General features: G+C 37.8%; 1 protein-coding gene across 2 annotated transcripts in view; it reads left to right on the top strand.

The window, feature by feature from the left end:
- LOC113116938 (tubulin tyrosine ligase-like family, member 5) overlaps nucleotides 1-22,544 on the top strand; it is a 102,564-nt gene that overhangs the window by 40,432 nt on the left and 39,588 nt on the right. For both annotated transcript variants that reach the window (XM_026285245.1, XM_026285246.1), the window contains exons 15-20: nucleotides 147-238; nucleotides 6,774-6,875; nucleotides 7,035-7,126; nucleotides 13,092-13,154; nucleotides 14,488-14,633; nucleotides 18,542-18,704. In XM_026285245.1, coding sequence (XP_026141030.1) covers nucleotides 147-238; nucleotides 6,774-6,875; nucleotides 7,035-7,126; nucleotides 13,092-13,154; nucleotides 14,488-14,633; nucleotides 18,542-18,704 — 658 coding nt within the window. The remainder of the gene's footprint in view (nucleotides 1-146; nucleotides 239-6,773; nucleotides 6,876-7,034; nucleotides 7,127-13,091; nucleotides 13,155-14,487; nucleotides 14,634-18,541; nucleotides 18,705-22,544) is intronic.

Raw genomic sequence — 22,544 nt, 5'->3', positions numbered from 1 at the left:
AACTTTTTCTGACTGACTGATCAGTTTTGGTCTGCTGTTATTTACCCACACTCTGAATGGATAGCACTAAGCTAATTATGAATAGATTGTATTAATCCTCATCAAAGAACACTCTTGTCTGAACAGCAACTGTGTCTTGTGCTCAGGATTTGTGTGTCAGGATCCGTTATTACGACAGCCGCGTCCCGACAGAGCTGGGATTGATTCAAGAATGAAGAATACTGCGCAGAAACTTCAGGTAAAAATACCCACACTTTGAACTTATTGAAATAGTTTCCCTTGTGTAGATACACTGGATAAACAAAGTGGTGAAAACTGTAGACACTAGTTATTGTTAGTTATATTTATAGTTACTGTTCTTGGTTTTAAAGGACCTTAGTGCTATTAGGTCTTTTGTTGAAAATACCAGAATTAGAAAAAAGATTATTTTATGATTTATTCAGTCTTCATGTGAACATAACTTTCATAGTGGATATGGCGTTCAGGAACATAAATTCCAGTTAAGGACTATTTCATCTTAGTGTTGAATGCAGTAGATGACTGGAAATAACAATAGCACATTAAACCAATAATCACGTTTGTTCCACGGAGGTCACTCATACACTTTCTCTACTTTTTATATTCTAGGGCATTGATGATGTGTTTTAAAGACAAACGTGAGCCAAAGAACTAAAATATTTAGATCTTGTGGTACAAGTGCAAAATGATTGGATAAGCAAAACATAAGCAGAAAGGGCAATGGTCAAAAGTCAAGAGAGTTAAACAAAGACAGAACAGAAATGAGTGTTCATTCGGATACCTTCAGCCCTCAGTGTCTGTTAAACATGATCCATCTCCTACTGAACTCAGACTCTTTCAGAGATCATGTCTCCATACACATCCAACAAGATTTCTTTACTGATGTTTCTAGCTGATCTCTGCACTTTTTTGATTCATTTGTCGTGTGGTGATCAAGCATGTGCGAATTTGACCCAGAAGAATAAGATTGAGACAACCAGTGTATAACTAACCCCCTAAAGGGTGCATGAGTTTCACACTGCTAGTGATCATCTTATTGGTTCCAAATGCTCATAATGGACTGGTAATATTTGGCCCATATTCGGTTCTCAAGAGGGTGGGACTCTGGCTGGCAGAGTTTGGAGCAGCTGTTTCGTATCAATCTGATGAAAAGGATTCAGGGAATTCCATGCTGAATTCGGGACACAGCTCTCTTCGGTTAACAAACTAGATGTTAAGGAGCTGATTTCTCTGTCGATTTACTGAGGTCGTTCTTAGACCGATGGGATCTAGCTCAATACTTTAACCTCTTTGTTTTGAGTGATACTGAGCCGTCGAGGCTAACGTGGCAATAATGAGAAGAGTCTTTGAGTGCTGTTGTTTGATATCCAGTTTTTATAGCACAACAGAATTTTCTAGTTGTAATAGTTTTGTGAATCTGACTGAAGAGTCCAGCTGTGAGAGCTACCCCATTGCCAGAGAGCAGAGTTTAATCTACAAACTAATCTCCATTTCATCTGACTTCAGAACTGAATAATGTTACTACATAACATAGGTGACCCGTCACGGAAACCAGTGACACAAGTCGGCAGCACAACTTTCGAGCAAAATGAGAAAGAAGCGTTTTTTTTTTTTTTTTCTCAAAATTGGTGATTTTCGTTTTTTTGCAGAATCTGTTAGTTGAGATCACAAAGAAGCCTCTCCGTGTTTGAGATAGCAGTATTGGTGTATTTAAAAGCATACATTTTGAGGTTGAAATCAGGTTGTTTGTCGGAGATTCTAGCACGCCACAGTAGGGGCGTTTCATTGTCTGTGTATTTCCATACTGGAAAACTTACTTACTTACTTACTTTATACTTTATTGTCAGACTGTGTCTGAAATTTTTCTTGCATAACAGTATTTATGTTTACAACATTTAACATACATTCTACATTGACATTCACTCTAGCACGTACAATTATACATTTCATACAACATTTATACATCCGCAACACCGTCCCAATACTCTTGATCTCTGATTAGGTGTTTTTGTTCAGTGCAAGGATTGCCTGGTGCACAAAATAATTTTTCAGCTTCACTTTCTTAAATTTGGGAACTCTATACCTCCGTTGTGACGTTAATAATTCAAAGTCTTTATGCAGTATATAAGTAGGATTAGAGACTATATTGTTAGCAAGCCTAAGCATCTTCTTATAATAGGATGAATCGTAAAGCTTCTCAAGCGGCTGACCTACTATCTTTGAACAGATTTTTAATTGATTAAAAACCTTGTTTTTTAGCGCAACAGATAAACTTTTATACCAAATAGAGTTGCAGTATTGCAGTAAGCTCATTATCACAGACCTATAGAACAACAAAAGAATCTGCCTTCTTACTCCAAATGACCTAAGACGGCGAAGAAAATAGATTCTCTGCTTTGTTTTTTTTACATAGAGTATCAATGTGATCTTTCCATGACAACATGTCGTCTATAATTACTCCCAAGTATTTATAGGTCTTAACAAATCTAATTGTCTCGTTATGAATAAAAACAGGAGTTATATCCGCCATTGACCCGAATACAATCTCCTCAGTTTTACTTGTATTAATGATAAGGGCATTATTGTCACACCACTCTATCAATTTAGTTACACCTTGTTGATGAACCTCAGAACTATCCGAGTCATTCAACACAGATATTAAGACAGTGTCATCAGAGTACTTCAGAATATACTGATTAAACATGTCCGTTCTACAGTCGTCAGTATATAAAGTAAAAATTATAGCAGAGCTAACGCAACCTTGCGGTACTCCGACATTTGTAATGATTTCAGACGACACGGTTTTATTCACCATGACTCTCTGAACTCTATCAGTGAGAAATGATCTATACCACCAAATCAGATAAGGATTTACCCCCAGCTGTGCAAGTTTTAACACCAGTCTGTCAATCTGTATTGTGTTGAAGGCGGAAGAGAAATCCAAAAACAAAGTTCTTACAATTGTTTTGGGTTTGTCCAAATTTTTTGAGATAATGTGCACTAAAGAAGCAACTGCATCTTCCGTACTACAGCCTTTCTTATAGGCGAACTGCCAGGGATCTAATTTATCTTTAACTACCATAACCAAATGATGGAGTAACAGTCTCTCTAGACATTTCACAATTACAGAGGTAAGAGCTATTGGTCTGTAGTCTTTACATTTTTTTGGACATGATATTTTTGGTAGTGGTTTTATGTATGCAGTCTTCCATATCACAGGAACAACATGTGTGTCGACTGAAGATTGAAATATTGGTTGCCACACAGGTGCTAATTCATGAGCAAAATTTTTTAAAAGGCCTGCACTACAACCATCAGGACCCACAGCCTTTTTTGTATTGATAGATTGAAACATTTTCCTAACATCTTCAACCTCAATGACAATTCTCTCTGATGATGCTAGAACTACATCTGTTGTTTCTATGAATTTGTCTTGTTTGCCTATTAGTTCAAACCGGGTAAAAAAGGTGTTTAATTCATTCCCAAAACCAAGTTCATCATCAGTTACAATGGATTTTTTTGAAGATGACAATCCAGACATAGTTTTCATAATGTCCCAAACCTTTTTAGTATTATTAGTTTTGAGGGCTTTTTCCAGACACTTCTTATGAGCTTCTTTTGTTTCCTTTAGTTTAATTTTTAGTTCTCTTTCCGTTTGTTTAAATACCTTAATATCTTTATCCTTGAACGCTACTTTCCTCACATTTATCATTTCTTTAATATCTTTAGTCACATATGGTTTATTATTTGGAAAAACTTTAATCTCTTTAGTAGGTATGTTCAGCTCCACACAGAAATTGATATAGTCATTTAACACTGTAGTTCTTTCGTCCAGTGAGCCTTCATCAAAAATGTCCCAGTTTGTCCAATCAAAACAGGCTTTCAGTTGTTCTACACTTTCATTCGACCATATTCTGATCATTTTCGTTTCTGGTTTACTTTTAAGTTTAGTCCTGTACACGGGAATCATGTGCACAACATTATGGTCAGAATTTAAAATTGGTGGCATACATTTGGACACATAGGCATCCCTTACATTTACAAAGCACTTATCCAGAATGTTGTTGTTTCTTGTTTGAGTCTTTACATACTGTTCAAATCCCGGCAACAAAGTCTCCAATTTGCACTGGTTTAAATCGCCCAGTACGATCACAGGTGCGTCGGAGTAGCTGAGTTGCAGTTCGTGAACATAGTCCGCTATCAGGCTTGCTGCCTGAGATGGTTTACCGTTGGGCGGTACATATACCACGAACAACAAAATACAACCAAATTCTCTAGGCAGATAAAAAGGTCTTAAGGTCATGCCGAGAATTTCCACATTTGAGTCACATATTTTATATTTTACTGAATAAGATCGACACCATTTCTCATTAATATACACACAGATGCCTCCCCCTTTATTTTTACCTGACATTTTATCTCTATCCGCTCGAACTAGTGTGAATTCAGGAATTTCGAAAAGCGAGTCAGGCATTGTAGACTTCAACCAGCTTTCCGTAAAACAAAGCAAAGATGCTTCACGAAATTCATTACAGTACCTTGTGTGTGATCTTATCATGTCCATTTTGTTATTCAGAGAACGCAGATTACTGAAGACGATTGACGGCAGCGGTGGTTTTTTAAATCTCCTTCGCAATCGGCTCCGAATTCCTCCTCTTCTTCCTCTTTTCTTTCGTTTTGTTCTCACCAGCTCACGTGGAACATTTTCAAACAGATTCTTATATTGGCCTGTTATCGATTCTTGAGTTGTCTTAAAGTTTAGCTCCAGCAACATCTCCCGAGTGTAGAGGCGTGCACCCATCGTGACACCGCATGTGTTTGGGGTTTCATATGCAGTCAAACATTGCATTGTCAAACATAGTCCATAGCAACTGATCATCCAAAAAATCCAAATCAAGAGTACGTTTTTCTTAGCCTTCATCTTTCCCCTACAAGTCCCTACCCGGACTTACTTGACATTAGACAAACAAACAAACCGAAAACATAGTATACTGAAACGCAGTGCAGCCGCTGAGCAGCGCACCGGAAGTCGGCTTTTGTTTCTTTTGTTATTGCCCCCGCCCTCCGAGGGAAGCGTGGCTACTTAATATGCAGCACTCTGGCCGGCTCTAGCATATATCGGAATTCAATGAAGATATACGCCGCAAAGATGAACGTAGACGAGCTGAACCGTGGCCGTTACACCGAAAATGTTTCGAAGTACTTCTTCGACAAGCCGGATGCTTATAAACAAGCGCTCACTGATTCTGAAGACAATCTGAGCGACGATGAAAGTGGCATAATAAGACTGTAATATCACAAAGAATACCCTAACAAAAAGAAAGTGTGCCCGAACGACTTATTTCATTGGAGGCATCGAGATCTGCGAGAACACTTTTGTTTTTTATGGGGTGAGTTTCCGTAAACATCAAAGTTTGTCGTTTTGTGTTCATTCTAAGAACACGTACATGTTATCTCATGTTTAGTCCATGTTTAGACCTTCCCATATCTACCTATTGTTATTAGCTAGCTCATCGGTTATCACAGAATCCTGTTCAAAAAGTCCTAATGCTACACAATGAAATCAATTCACCAAGTTGTATGTAGAAAACCAGCAAATAACAAATAAAATTAGCATCAATATGTACTTTTTGTTTACATAAACATTAAAATAATAACATTAAAAATGATGGCCACATTTTAAAGATTAAATATTTTTTTATAAAAAGATAAAACTCACATATTTCAGCCTCTAAATCATTTTTATAAAAGTCAAAAAAGATAAATTACTGACATTTACAATGCACATTCTCCTTTATTATTAATAGTATGCGGTCCGATTTTTCCCGTTGTGTCTGTCGTTGCTATGCAGGGTGTATGGCTTATCTAAATGAGATGTAAATGAGCCCCATTGTCACTCCCAGCAGTGAGAACTGCACAATCTTCAGAGGCTATTTCCTGCTTTTTGAGGTTTTTTGAGTGCCTACCTTCAAATGGCCACAACTTCTCCAAATATTATGAGATTTCCATGTGTTACACATCGTTGGAAAGCTTGGAGACTACACTTTCAGAATCTGTATAACTCGAAATGCCCCAGAACCGACTTGTGTCCCTACTTTCCGTGATTGGTCACATAGAATAATATTTTTTAAAGGGTTCATAACATTATTTTGTGTGTTTGGTGTGATGAAATGTGTTTATGTGGTTAAAGGTAAAAAAACAAACAGACATATTTTCCACATACTGTACATTATTTTTATTGTTTCTCCTCCTATGCCCCGTCTTTCTGAAATGCATTGATTTTTATAAAAGCTCAACGTTCTGAAAAGCGAGTTGTTCTCTGATTGGCCAGCTATCCAGAGAGAGAGGACCGGGCCTGGACTGGTTATGTTGTTTTGGTTCTGTGTGTGTGTGACAGTCGTCCGTGAGGGGCTGTCGCACTATTTTCCATTTTGTGCTCCGCTAGTTCCCGCCTCCTTCTTCTTCCCCGATCTGCAAACGGTGTTACACAGACATTCTGGAATTAACTTTGCAAACTGAAACTGTTTGATCTGTAAAGTCTTACTGGCTTCAAAACTATATATTTCGTACAAGGAAAATTCTACACGACCTGTTTATCTTCAGAAAAACCCTCCAGATCTTGCACATCCTTCACTTTCCCAGCGTCCTCTGCATATTTGAACCCTTTGCAGAGGAGACTGAATGAACTCTATGAGCTGTAATAACACTGATGATGCCACTACAGTATTTTTGTAATAATTCACTCTTCTTCTCAGCGTCAGAGACCTCCATCCTCCAATAGTGCGGACCCAGAAGCTCAGAGAGAGAAAGCCAGTGCTAAGCCAGCGGAGAGTACGCTGAGTCTGACGGCAGAAGAGGTTAGTGATTTGGAGTCCACGGCTGATGGGCTTTCCATTACTTTTGCCAAACACTAAGGAATTTATTTGAACATAATGGGCTGATGTATGCCCTTTCTTCTTGGCTTCTCATGACATATTTGATATTGAACAGCGTGTTTTATTGCCTCCCCTGGACAGATGAAAGTGCTGAGGAGGGTACAGGAGGAGTATGACAGGAGGGGTGGGTTTGTTCGGATCTTTCCCACTCCAGACACCTGGGAACTTTACAGGTCAGAGAATGAAAGAACAGAACGATGATTTGTAGATCAGAAAATGTTATATTGATTTATGCTACGGGTCAAAAGCTTGGAATAATTTACATTTTTTGAAAGAAGTGTCTTTTGTTCACCCAAGGCTGCTTTTATATAATAAAAGAATAGATTACTTCAGTCTTCAATATCACATGATGTTTGAAGGAAAAAAGCTAAAATAAATGTCAATACATTTATTCAGCAAGGATGGCTTAAGTGTGAATCCTGGAAAATATAAAGTATCACAGTTTCCACAAAAAAAAATATTGTGCAGCACAACTGTTTTCAACATTGATAATAATCAGAAATGTTTCTCGAGCAGAAAAACTAAACATTTTTCAAAACTAAACATATTTTGCTCAACATATTCATTGTAATTTTCACTGTTCTTGAATGTTTAATTTGTTTGAATAAATCTGTCAGGTTTTTATGACAACCACCATTTAAATGTAAAAAAGAAAAAAAAAACCCGAATTGAATTAGAAATACTATGTAATTGTAACTTTATTATTATGAAAAGTGAGCCATAAATTGCTCCTGAAGTCATCCTAGGTGTATATGACTTTCTCCTTTCAGTTGGAGTTATCTTAATAATTGTCTGATGTCACTCATCAAGTGTTGCACTGCACCGGTCCATTAGAAGTTTAATAAAAAGCTCATCCATTAATAAAAAGTCTCACATGGCTCCGGGGGGTGAACAAAGACCTCCTGTAGTGAATCGATGCGTTTTTGTAAGACAAATATCCATATTCAAATACATTATTCCCCCGGAACTGCTTCATGTCCAACTGTGAGCGCAAGCTAGATTAAAGTGATTATTACGTTTGGAATATGGATATTTTTCTTACAAAAAACGCATCGATTCACTGATGCAGTGCAACACCTGCTGAGTGACATCAAACAGCTTGAAATATCAAAGACAATTATTAAAATAACTCCCAACTGGATTTCCTATGAAAGGAGAAAGTCATATACACCTAGGATGACTTCAGGGTGAGTAATTTATGGGCTAATTTTCATTTTTGGCTGAACTAATCCTTTAAAGGTGCTGTAGGGAACTTTTGTAAAAAAATATTTTTTACATATTTATTAAACCTGTCATTATGTCCTGACAGTAGAATATGAGACCGATAATCTCCTCCCAGTGTCCTATTGCCATTTGCAGAAACTCCATCGCTCCCGATAAAAAACAACCAATCAGAGCTGCGGTCCGTAACTTTGTTTTTGTTCAAAATGTAGAAAAATGTATATGATACACCATGAATCCATTTTCCAAACCGTGTTTTTAGCTCGTCCTGAATCACTAGGGTGCACCTATAATAAGTGTTTATATTCGGACTATTTTAGATTGGTTCGGGGATACCGCGGCGGAGTAACCCAGTACCTTTGTGATTCTTCATAGACATAAACAGAGAGAAGTAGTTCCGGCTACGATGTTCTTCCGCAAAACGCAAGCAGTTCTGTTTATTAACCGCTAGAGCGTCAAAAGTTACCAACTGCAGCTTTAAGCCTCGATATTGTTTCGAAAAAATGAGAATCGATTCAAATCAAGATATCAATATTATTTTTTTTTACCCAGCCCTAGTAATGTATATTCTCTATATACTCTATGAATAAAATTCTATTTACAGCTATATAATTATTGGTGTTGTTCAACAAAATACATGAAGCAGCTGGGGAAATTTGCTAATTTAATACTGCAGTCAAAACTGCAGCTCAATACAGTGGTCAGTCTTTTACATTTGCACTCTGACAGATTGTTTGTGAAATGTGGTTTGACTCATGCTCAGACTCTGATATGCTTCAGTTTCTCCCATTAGTCCTTGCTCTAGCAGCAGTTAAGAGAGCATGAGGTTTAATGAGCAGAAACAAAACAGTGCTTCTGCTGACGGTGGGTTACCAAAACATTTGTGCTTGTAATGTCTCTGGTTGATAATATTATTTATTAATCATATATATAATATATGTATAATAATATATATATATATAATTAAAGCTACAATAGTCTCAATGATTATGAAATAACACTGATCACTCTTCACAAGTTCAGCAAATCAAATAATCAACATCATCTGAAATCTTTGTTTTGTCCATGGTACACAGAAGTTTTTAAAAATAAAATGCTAAAATTTAGTGCAAGACTTCTGAACTAAGAGGGTGGTAAACCTTTAGCCAAAGGTGTCATGAACTGCATTTTTTATTACTTTATAATGTTCTTTGAGGTCTACTTATAAAGTTAGCAAATGTTTCTCCTGCAGGGGCGGTCTTTCGTCGCACTATGACATCGTAATGTGACAAATTCCAAAACGAGTCGTTTTCTTAGCTAAGATTCAATACAAGCTGTTTTTGAACTAGGTTTTGAATTCTGAAACATGCAGGAGGTTTTTATAGTGCATTGACCTGTTATGAAGATCAGCTGAATTAGATTTCTCAGTTCATGACTCCTTTAAGAGAAAAAGGTGATCTAATATGTTTTGTTCGAGGCTAAAATAACCAGTGACTCTAATAATGCGCTACACTGTTTTTGGAGTTTATAGAAGATAATACTATTTCCTTCTGCTTCCAAATGTAATGTTGCTGTGAGTGATACAAATTCTTTGTAAAATGCTGTTTTTGAGGGAAGATTGTTTCCAAGTAAATCCTGCACCATTTTTCAGTGTAAGTATGTTAACATAAACACAATTGAAGACTAGAATGAAATAATGTTCAGGTGCAGTATTACACCACTTACTTTTGATATGAAACATCTGTGAACAGGTTACAGGGATCACTCTCCGTTAGATCAAATACCTCCAAAAACCAGATGTGCTTAGACCAGAGCAATCAGTGCCAGCCTCAGTCTTTCTTCTTTCTGCTTTATACTTGAGTATGTTTGATGGGCAATGAAAATGAGATTCCAGCAATGCCAAGTCATGCGGATATCATTTCCATCACTCATGCTTGTGCTCTCGTGTGCTCTGCCTCTGAATACAGACGGTTTACCCTCTGCAAGCATGAGTGGGTATAATTACTGAACATGATGAATATCAGAAAACATGTGCAGGCTATGAAGATTGGGCATGTAAAATGTGGATAAAAACACATCAATGCAGTCACACTTTTTGGCATTCACATCTACAGCAGGGTTATTATTGCTAGATAAAATATTTATAATATAAAAAAGGACTATTATAACTAATAAAGTGACAAAAACACATAAAAAGACACAAACAACCTGAAAATTTTAAAATAAAACTTAGACCAATTCGCACCAAGGATGATATCAATAGCAATAAAGATATATTTAATATATATAATAATAATAATAATAATAATAATAATAATAATAATAATAATAATAATAATAATATTAGTCACAGCACAAGTGTAGCATAAGCACAGTGGAAAGATATTTTTGAAATCACTCTCAGAATTATTAGTAGTTAAAAGCACTATTCGGACGAGACTAGTTTTCTAAACTACGTTTGAGTTTCGATTGTTACCACCTGACGTCTGTGATTTTCATGTACCAATTCGGACGGGACTAGTATCTCCGTGTTTATTACAGAGGTGGGAGGGTCTGATTTGTGCATCTGGGCGTCACAGAGATCACGCGCTCCGTATGCGTGCATTGCATTCATTCAGAATGATTGCCTTAGTATTATTACACAATAAATACTAAATGGCTAGTATAACAAAACCATGTTAATGTGTGGTTCCTTTAGTTTAACTTGTTTTCCTTTTTTCTTTTTTAATTAAATGTAATTAAAGGGACACTAAGTAGGAATTACTCCCATCTAGTGGTGAAATGGTATTTTGCATTCAAACTAATTTTGCTCTCCAGCGCCTCGCTTTTTCAAATGCGCGTTGCATCTACGGTAGGCGATATGTACCAAAAAGCTTTGACAGGATGTCTTCTAATAGCACTTCGTCGAGTTCCCTTCAGGTGACAAGGTGTGTTATTTCAAACAAACTGCAACATGACAACTAACAAACGAATGTTACAGTATGAATTACTGACTGTGGAAAACATGAAATATTGTAATTAGTAGTTATGTCTTCTTTATTCGTTATATTTTCTGAATAATGTGCATTGTTAGATATAAAAAATATATTATAATATAGATTGTAACACTGACTTACCTGTCGAGAAGAAAACTGGCCACTTCAGCGTCTCTTTTGAAATCTTTATCCAGCATTAGCTCTTTCCACCTAGAAAAAGCTTCCCCGACATTAACTCTTGTTTTCTGTAATCTACGGTCACGTTTCCTTTTACGTTCTATTTTTGACTGTTTTGGCGACGATGTTTTCTTCTCCTGTGGCGCGGCATATGTATGGTCCATAATAAGAATGCAATCCAGACTTTTAAACTTGCCGGTGCAGTTTCAAGCGCCTCTCACTGCTCTGCACCTGCGTTTCTGGCTCTGACCGAAAACGCGTTGTGGAAACGCGTTGGCTTAGTACTTTTTGTCCCTCTCTGCTATTATAGTTTTGCAAGATGGCGGAACTACATGGAAGCCTCCGTCGACCTACCCGTCCCATGTATATAAAGATAATAAATTCTTCATTTACGAGGATTAGTTTAAACATTGGCATAGGTATTTGTACACCATTGAGGGCATATTTATGAATAAAAATATTGATTTTAGATAATAAAATACCTAAAAAGTTACTTATTGTCCCTTTAAAACATTATGTAACTGAGTACATAAATGAACGTGAGTAATCTTACCTGATGCTGATATTACAGTAGCCGGTATTAACAGTTTACGCGATCTTGCTCTTGATTTTATTATTTGTATTATTTTTTTATTATTATTTATTGGCCGCTAAGCAAATCTATCAAACATACGCGTGGTAAAGCATCTACGGTAATTCACGTTGGCCAAAACACACAAGGAAACGCGTTGTGAAATAAAAATCACAGACATTCGCATTCGGACGGGATTAGTTTTCTCAGAGGATCACTGAGTTTGCTGAAAAACAGTAGGTAATTTGCTCTGGAATTATCACAGAGGTTGTGTGAGAAAAACACAGACGTGGCAGATTCGGACGGGATTAAAATCACCAAGTACGTCTGTGAAACGCAGATTTCTCTAACGACCCCCTGTAAAACTAGCCTAGTCCGAATAGGGCTAAAGACACATATTTAAAACAATTCAGAATAATAATGATGTGACCACTAACGTATTCAAGGGAAAACATTTTTATATTATTCTGCTGAAAATGATTGAAGCAAACATGCATACAGAGATTACTAGAACAGGTTTCTGTAATATTTTCTGTAAGTGTAATGTTTTCATTTAGCATTGGCCCAAATGCTTGCTTAATTACTACTCCACCTCTGTATGAACATTTGATTCTCATTGCCTAAAGACATGTTAAATATGTGCTCAGAAGCAGACGCTGTCCCGTAACGGAATAGTGTTATAACAGCTTGACCGAAAGAGACATTCTTGACTTAAATAAACATTTACTTCACTCAAAATATATTGTTATTGACACAGGAAAATAGCTTAAGCTTTTCAAATGCTCGTTTAAGCTCGGTCTGGAAAAATTGTGCAGTCATTTAATGTTCAGCACCTCATAATTTTGTAATTTCCACCATTAGACAGTGATGTAGCAGCTAATTCTAGCTGCTTGTAGGCAGAGCATAGTATTTTTGCTCAAGTGTGACCGATGCAGTCATAAAGCATCTAACCCATCATCATGTGTGTTTTGTCGTAAACATGCAGGGCAGTTGTTGAGTGACGCTAACAGACATGGTTTTCTCATTTCAGCTGTACACAGTTTTTACATAATTGAAAAGTGCAAGCAACATCATGTTCTCATTCAGCTTGTATCTTTCTCCTTTGCATAAGAGTCACTGCTGAAACCAACAGGACTGATTGTTTCCCACAGAATTTGTTTGGACTTGTAATGTAATTAATCTGTGTGTAATTCTCTCTCTCTCTCTCTATTTCAGTGGTTATCTGGAATACAAGACCTCTATGAATGCCATGTTGGCTAATAAACTTTTCCATGGAAGGTAAGTCTTTCCACCGTGGTTGGAAAGATCTTAATCTATTTAAGGAATCTTCAGCCTGAGGGCTTTTTGTTGATATTTAGTGTGAGTATGTCATACAAAGGCTTATGTGCACTGATAAAATGACTGTTATTCTTGGAGAAGGCCTTAAAAGAGTAGTTCACCCAAAAATCAGAATCACCTAAAAATGTATCAAAGATTGGGATGAGTTTGAGAGTCCAAACAGCTGATAAAAACATCACAATAATCCACACCCCTCCAGTCCATCAGTTCACATCACATCTGGAGAAGACCAAAGCTATGAGTTTGTAATAAATCCATCGAGGCATTTTAAATAAAAAACATTTCTGGCAAAAAATAATTCATAATAACACTTCCTGCAGTCAAAAAGTGTTCTGGTCTGAATCAGGAGAGAAATCTGCACAGATCAAGCACCTTTTTACAGTCCAAAACAGCTCTAAACAAATATGTGACCCTGGACCACAAAACCTCATATGGGGCAATTTATTTAAACTCATATTTATATTACTCATATTTAAATAAGCTTTCCATTGATGTATGGTTTGTTAGGAGGACAATATTTGACTGAGATACAACTATTTGAAAATCTGGAATCTGAGGGAGCAAAAAAATAATAAAAATATTGTGAAAATCATTGTCATGAACTTTACTTAATATCCTAATGATTTTTGGCATAAAAGAAAAAAAATTGATCCATACAATTTATTTTTGGCTATTGCTACAAATATACCCCAGAGACTTAAGACTGGTTTTGTGCTCCAGGCTCACATTTGTTGCTGGATTTTGATGTGAGAGACAACAGGAGATGGACTATTTTACTGGAGAAAGCTTTATTATGGATAAAAAATGTCTTGATGTATTTTTATTATTATTAATATATTTTTTTTTAAAACACATTGCTTTTGTCTTCTCAAGACTGAAGTGCTGTGTATTACTTGTGGATTATTGTGATGTTTTTATCAGCTGTTTGGACTCTCATTCTGACGGCACCCATTCACTGCAGAGGATCCATTGATGAGACACTGATGCAGTGCTACATTTCTACAAACCTGATGAAGAAACAAACTCATCCTGATCTTGGATGGCCTTAGGCTGAGCACATTATCAGCAAATGATTATTTTTTTGGTTCAACTGTTCCTTTAAATTCCAGGATGACCAAATTCATGTGAACTTTTTTCTAGAATGTTTCAGAATCACATTTGTTTAAAATGATCTGTTGCTCTTTGTTTCGAGGTTAGTGTCTGTAATTTCCACCTCTGAATGCAAACAAAAATAAGGTTATAAATGTCTGTTTTGCTGTGTTTTATTCCACAGGACCAGGGTGAATGATAATATATCTCTGGTTGTGGGGACCTTCTGCACGCACCATGTGGTCCAATATGAAAGGAAGCTTCTTAGTCTGGAGACACGCAAGCAGAGGCGCAAACCCAGGCGAGCCTTCGCTGGAAGAAGACGAGCAGGTGTGTTTGAATGATATATGTGCTGGAGCGCAATTTGTTGAGAGACTTTACTAAAAATCATCTGCGATGTTTGACCAGTTAATAAGTTCAAATGTATTTATTTGGTTACAGTACGGGTGTGACATGATGATCTCTGGTGAGATCCCATGTGTCACAAGAGATCAGATGTGTCTCACGAGAACGTGACGATATCCTCCCAGACCTTTGAAATATATTTGCATTACACTGGCCCTTTCACTAGTGGTGGTATGTAAGAGATTTTATGTTCACATCAGGAAAGTGGACGCATGATAAGCAGGAAAATTACGCAGTGTATTCTTTAGCTTCAAAGTTTTACGCTGAATGTCACACTTTGTCAAACTTTGTATTGATTAATCAAGTAGGTCATTACACTTAAATCAAATCACAATATGTATCTGTAAATATAAAGCCGCAAAAGTCGATTTAAATATGAATCCTGCATGTTCTGCGTGTCTCTGTTAATGAATGGCACAGATGCACGTTTCATTTACTAAACACAGAAGCACAGGTGATGCTCGCGGTGATTTCAGCGTCTGTCTTTCACTAAATGAGGACGGAAACACATAAACAACATCTCCAGAACTGTTCTGAGAGTCACTTGATGAGCATCTGACCGTTTAATTTGAGTAAAACTATCCCATCACATACACAGAACTGTAAAGGTATTCACAGCAACCCGTCAAAATAAAAGTCTGGTACTATTTTTTATTATAATGTACACAGCTGGCTACTACTTAATTAATAAATTAGGTTGTTTATACATTCAAATAATGAAACATGCTAAAACACAGAATTAGGTAACAGTAAAAAATATAAATAATACAGTGAGAAAAAAAGAATTCATAGGGCCCTAAACTTGTCATTTTTGTTAATCTCTTAAAGGGTTAGTTCGCCCAAAAATGAAAATTATGTGATTAATAACTCACCCTTATGCTGTTCCAAACATGTAAAGCCTCCTTTTATCTCCAGAACACAGTTTAAGATATTTTAGATTTAGTCCGAGAGCTCTCAGTCCCTCCATTGAAGCTGTGTGTACGGTCTACTGTCCGTGTCCAGAAAGGTAAGAAAAACATCATCAAAGTAGTCCATGTGACATCAGAGGGTCCGTTGGAATTTTCTGAAGCATCGAAAATACATTTTGGTCCAAAAATAGCAAAAACTATGACTTAATTCAGCATTGTCTTCTCTTCCGTGTCTGTGTGAGAGAGAGTTCAAATCAAAGCAGTCTGGATATCCGGTTCGCGAACGAATCATTCAGTTCACCAAATCGAACTGAATCGTTTTAAACGGTTCGCGTCTCTAATACGCATTAATCCACAAATGACTTAAGCTGTTAACTTGTTTAATGTGGCTGACACTCCCTCTGAGTTCAAACAAACCAATATCCCGGAGTAATGCATGCACTCAAACAGTACATTGACTGAACTGCTGTGATGAACACTGAGCCGAGCCAGGTAACGAACAATAGAATGACTCATTCACGAGTGAAGAACCGGTTGCATCGGTTGTTCAGATCACCAGTAGTTCTTTCGGACAGTTCAATTCAATAAACCGGTTGAAGAAAACGTTTCACTGGTTCTTTTGCGCTCGACGTAATGGCGTCATTTGCGATGATTGCCCTTGATTCAAGCCTTCGGTTTACCCGCACCCATAACAATAGCACAGAATCAGTTCAGAATCAATCACCAAAAGAATCAGTTCAGTTCAGACGCTCTGTGTGTCGGTCTGCTTCACACTGAATCACACATCGCAGTATCATCAGCTCCTCGGTTCACGGTTCACAACACAGAAACAGTTTTTCACTCGTGAACGAGTCAGTCTATTGTTCGTTACCTGGCTCAGTTCGGTGTTCATCTTCACAGCAGTTCAGTCAGTGTACTGTTTGAGTACATGAATTACTCCGGGATATTGGTTTGTTTGAACTCAGAGGGAGTGTCAGACACATTAAACAAGTTAACAGCTTAAGTCATTTGTGGATTAATGCGTATTAGAGATGCGAACCGTTTAAAACGATTCAGTTCGATTTGGTGAACTGAATGATTCGTTCGCGAACAGTAAATCCAGCTGCTTTGATTTGAACTCTCTCTCACACAGACACGGAAGAGAAGACAATGCTGAATAAAGTCATAGTTTTTGCTATTTTTGGACCAAAATGTATTTTCGATGCTTCAGAAAATTCCAACGGACCCTCTGATGTCACATGGACTACTTTGATGATGTTTTTCTGACCTTTCTGGACATGGACAGTATACCATACACACAGCTTCAATGGAGGGACTGAGAGCTCTCGGACTAAATCTAAAATATCTTAAACTGTGTTCAGAAGATAAACGGAGGCTTTACATGTTTGGAACAGCATAAGGGTGAGTTATTAATGACATAATTTTCATTTTTGGGCGAACTAACCCTTTAATAAATTGATGTGAAAATGTATATGTTTCATGATTTTGATTAATTAGACATGCTTTTTAGTTGATAACATTTAATTTAACTATTAAAAAGGAGTTAAAAAAAAAAAAAAAAAAACTGAAAAAAGCAACATTAAAAAAACAACAACAATAACAACAGAATTTAGGAAAAAAATCTAATGGATTTCATAGGGCCCTAACGATCCCTCAGCCTTTTTGGGAACCACTGCTTTATTCTTTTTAATGGATACATTAATCGTGTTTATTATATATACTGTTTTATTAAAGTGGAAATCAGTTTACTAAATAATAAACTTGACTGACTGCTTCACTTCCACTTTAAAGGGATATTTGTGTTGTTTATTTTTATTTATACTTTTTATCATTTTTGTGCAATTACTTGTCAGTTGAGTTCACGGCAAAACCTTCTGCATTGTTTAAATGATATTTATTACCGCATACAATTATTTAAAATAGATGTTTCATTTCAGAAAGTTGATTTCAAAATGCCCCTACATTTTTAGCATTTTGTGTTTTTCAGTTGAATAAAAGACTATTTGCTTCTATATATTTCATCATTGAGGATTTATTTAAAAAAAGCAAAAAATCTTCTCATCTCGTTCTGGTGAACCCAGTCTCTTGTCTCATCACACCCCTAGGTTACACCAAGGTCCTTGCAGTTGATACACATAGATCACAGGAGAGTTCATATTTTTTTCTTTTTTTTTTCTGACTTGTCATGTAGAAAGTTTCCACAACATCTCAAATCTGTTCATTCTGTAGCGAGAATAGCCTTTTGTCCAGTATTATCGCTACTGTAGCATTTTACATATCCTAAATACACACAAATAATATTTTCTCACTTTTTGCCTAATTTGACAAATTATAGCTCAGAAATGATGTTCAGTAAACTTTTTCAGTAAATTCAGTAAAACATTTACTGACTCTAATGTAACAAACTTTTATAAAATGTTTCATTTTGCTCTTGAAAGTATCGATTCTAAGTTTTGAGGGAAAACTGATGTAAATAATTTCACTCATTAAATATTGAAATAGTTTAAAGTTATTTAGATTATAATAGCTTTAAAATGCCTAATTCATATTTTTTAGATTGAAAGTCTGATAGTCTGTATTTAAGACAAAGGTAAACTTTTTAAAAAATTCAAATTTAAAAAACTTTTATAAACCCCTTATTACATAAAAGTGCTTGAATTGTGAAGATCTTACCCGATGCTCTTTTTATAGTGGCCATTCCCATACATTTCCATCATTAAACTCTTCTTATTGATTGAGATGCCAGCCAGCAGCATTTAAACTAATTTTACACATAAAATTGGATAAAAGTTTAAATCCAATATTAAAGTGCATCGGACAGCACAACAGGACAAAGTTATATGACAGAAGTTAAATGACACATCACCTCCTCAAAGCTAAAAACTGTAGTATTTTGAAATGATAATATCTGATGCATGTTTTTAGGTCTGAAAGCTTCTCAGTCCCCTCACATGAGTGAGAATGAGGACGGGGTAGAGCGAGACATAGAGCTGAAATCACCTCACCTCCAAACAGACACTGCTCTGGAACAAACTTCACAACCCAAAGTCAACCTGCTTCAGATTCTCCAGCAAGGATGGGACCTCAGGTCAGTGTGGACACTCAGAATCATGGGTAACGTGCTGGCCCTTACACTAATGACGTGACGTGATGTGACATTCAGCCAAGTATGGTGACCCATACTCAGAATTCGTGCTCTGCATTTAACCCATCCAAAGTGTGAGAGGAGTCAAACTCTCTAATCACTAGGCCACGACTTCCCCTAATTTGAGCGAGGAATAATAATGATGTCTGTAGAAGTAGTCATTTGATGAAATTCCTTTGCACCAGCCAGGGCCAAGAAGGGACAGGGGTGGTTTCTCGTATTAGTGGTTTTTATTAACTAGTGGTTTCTCGTATTTGAGTGGTTAATCGTATTAACACAGGTGGTGTACGCCAATTTTAATTGAAATATACAGGCATGAAAACATCTTAACCGTAGTTTTGCCGCTCTGAGTGCAAAGTGCACTTGAGTTTGTGACGTACATGAATGACGTGGCACGCACCTGCAGTAATGCGCAGATTAGAAATGATGGTGAAGAGGAAAGCATTGCATTTCTGGGGAACCAAGGAAACAGAGTTCATGTTGTCGACGTTGTGTGACATGAACAGAATGCAGTACACTGATGGACAAAAACGCAGAATCAAGAATGTCAAAACATGGAATACAACCATACAAGTGTATTCCATTAGATGTAAATAAATAAATTTAAACAGTGGCCAGTAACACACCTACTCTTTCTGAGTACAGCATTTGGGCTGTAAAGTGGGGTATGTGAATAATGGCATAAATAAAGCCAATAATACGAATAATGGAAACTGCATGTAAACAGGAATGAAGATCTTTACTCATAATGTGATTTTAGTCCTTACTCTTATTATTGGAAAGCAGGGAGCAGGTTCCGACTAAGAATCAGTTCTCGATTCCCAACCCCACACACACTCACACACACACACATTCTCACACATTCTCACACACTCTGACACTCTCACACACACACGCACAAACACACACACACACACAGACACACTCACACACACGCAAACACACACACACTCTGACACACACACACACACACACACACACGCACATATACACACACACACACACACACACATACACACACTTGGATCTGTTTAAATTAAATTAAATTAAATTAAATTAAATTAAATGTATGCATTTAGTAGACGCTTTTTTCCAAAGTGACTTATAGTACATTCAGGCTATCAATTTTTACTTATCATGTGTTCCCGGCGATTTAAAGAGTTTAAAGGGTTTAAAGAGGCTTGGGGATTGAGAGAGTCTGAGACTCTAGCAGCGCCGTGGTGTCCTTTTCATCCAGCGCCTTCACATGTTTTCATAGCTACTCTCACAGTCTCATTCACACAGGAAGCAGATTCCTCCTGCGCTGGTTAATCGGCACTTCAGCCCTGACCTCGGTGTAGAACAGCTCGCTCTTATTGGGCGCTTAATTGCTGGAGTCAGACTGTCTTTCCTTTGTTTAACATTTTGCAGGCGTCCTGGAAGCTGTTGAAACATATTCCCTCCCCCTGCACGTTATGCAATAGCCCTACAAAAATATTTAGACCTGCTCTTTTTATATGCTGACATTAATGAATATTACATACTCCTGTCCAAAGTGCAATAAAGATTCCAATTTTCTCTGCACTCGCAGTCCAAGAGGCTGAATTGTAATTTGAGCAAGGAATTATAATGACATGTCTGAGTTTGTAGAAATTCCTTTGCGCCTGCCAGGGCCAGGAAGGGACCGGGTCCGTTATAGTACAGTATATCTTTGTTTTTGTGTGACTGCTTTTTCCGAAACATTTCTTTTCTGTTTCGTCGTACTTATTCTTGCTTATCTCCTCATCATTCAGAGCATGTAAATAGCTCATGGTTGTTGGAGCAGTGTGGAGGGCATTTCTTACCCTCAGATCTGCCTCAAATGTTGTTATGTTTGCAGTAACACGTACTGCAGGTGGTAGCGGTGATCATCTGTCCGCTGAAACAACCTGCCATGACTATATATGCACAATTTGTGTTCTTAAAAGCCTTTTTGTGTGTGTTTGTTATGGTGCCAGTGTTTACCTGGGCTGTGCACCATTCAGAGTTATTGGGAATGCCATTGATTCACATCCAGTTTGAATTGAGGCAGCAAACAGGATGCAGAATTTAATTATAATTTTATGTTCCCTTTCTGTCTTTCATTCCGACGTTGTGTCAAGTGTACAAAACTAGGAGTTGTTCTTGAGAGCCAAGACACTTCTGACATCTTTGAGAAAAGGCCAATGAAACTGGGTCTGCAGTATTTGCATAGCTGGCCACGCCCAGACATCCGGGTATAAAAGGCCAGCATGGCATCTGCTTACTGGTTCGGTTTTTCAGTGCTAAATGCAGCATCTCTCACGGAGAAGTTGAGATCATTCACCTCTTGATACCTTTTTGTTGGATCTAAGGCATGGTCAGCGGTCTCTTCTTACTCATAAATGGATAAGTGTCATGAGAGTACCCCTGTGTGCTTTAACAGCGATCTCTAGAAAAGCTAATTTCCTCTAAAAAGACTACAGTTTCTCTGAAAGAGCTACATGGCAGAATTGTGTGTTTCATCATGCCTTTCTGTCCGTGTGTTTCTGGTTGTGGTTGGACAAGTCTCGAAAGATGACCTGCAGGAATGTTGTATTCAGTGTTTGGGCCATGCTCATGCTGAGGCAGCACTTGTGGATTATTTGTGCTCCACTTGCGAGGTATTACCCATTGGCATGTTGTGCTTGCTGCTTGGGTTCAGGCTCAGGCTGGAGGAGGGACCATCTGGCAAGCATGGATCCACTTCCGACGGGGGGACAGTAGGTGGATTCGGCTCCTCTATGGTTGTCTGCCATACCTGGCAGATAGCCACCACCTGTTCAATAAAAGAGCAATTTCCTTCTTCTCTGGGTCACACACACAGTATTTTTGGCCCTCCCATTTGCGATGGCCATGCATCCTAACCAGTATGGTCACACACACTCTGTCACCTCACGTTCAGAAACAAAGGGTCTAAAACTTAGTGAACATGATGCATGCTGGTGGTTTCATGTTCCCTCATCTGTCGGTGGCACATGTGGCAAATTTGAGACCATTGGCAGGGTATCTGGATGCTTGGTTAAGCCTCTCCAATCCCTCCCGAAGGCTCCTCAGAACCATTCGGCTCGGCTATGCAATTCAGTTCACCAGGCGCCTCCCAAGTTCAGGGGGATTCTGTTTACCTCAGTCAGGATGAGAATGTGGCTATTCTTCGGGTGGAGGTTGTAAACCTTCTTGAGAAGGGTGCAATTGAGCCTGTCCCTCTGGCCGATATAAAGTAGATCTTCATAAAGACACAAGCAAACAGGGACAGGGATAGCCCGAAAGGTTTTACAGCCCATACTTCTTCATACCCAAAATGGGCGGGAGGCTCAGACCAATCCTGGATTTGAGGACTCTGAACCGGGCCCTTCACAAGATTCCATTCAGAATGTTAACCCTCAAGCACATATTAACATGTTTCAGAGATCAGGATTGGTTTGTGACAGTAGACCTGAAGGATGTGTACTTTCATCTCTCAATCCTACCAAGGCACAGGCCATTTCTTTGGTTTGCTTTCAAAGGATGGGCATATCAGTACACAGTTCTGCCTTTCGGGCTATCCCTGTTTGCTTGTGTCTTTACAAAGATCATGGAGACTGCCCTTGCCACTCTCAGGGAAGTGGGCATTCACATTCTCAATTACCTTGACAAATGGCTGATCCTAGCTCACTCACGAGAATTGGTTTGTGCACACAGGGACATGGTCCTCGTTCACCTAGCCTGAAATTGGGTCAACTGGCAAAAGAGAAAACTCTCCCCTGTGCAGAGTGTCTCTTTTTTTCG

Source organism: Carassius auratus, chromosome 17, assembly GCF_003368295.1.
Source record: "Carassius auratus strain Wakin chromosome 17, ASM336829v1, whole genome shotgun sequence".
NCBI classification, from domain to species: domain Eukaryota; kingdom Metazoa; phylum Chordata; class Actinopteri; order Cypriniformes; family Cyprinidae; genus Carassius; species Carassius auratus.
This window is presented reverse-complemented; position numbering and strand designations above follow the sequence as displayed.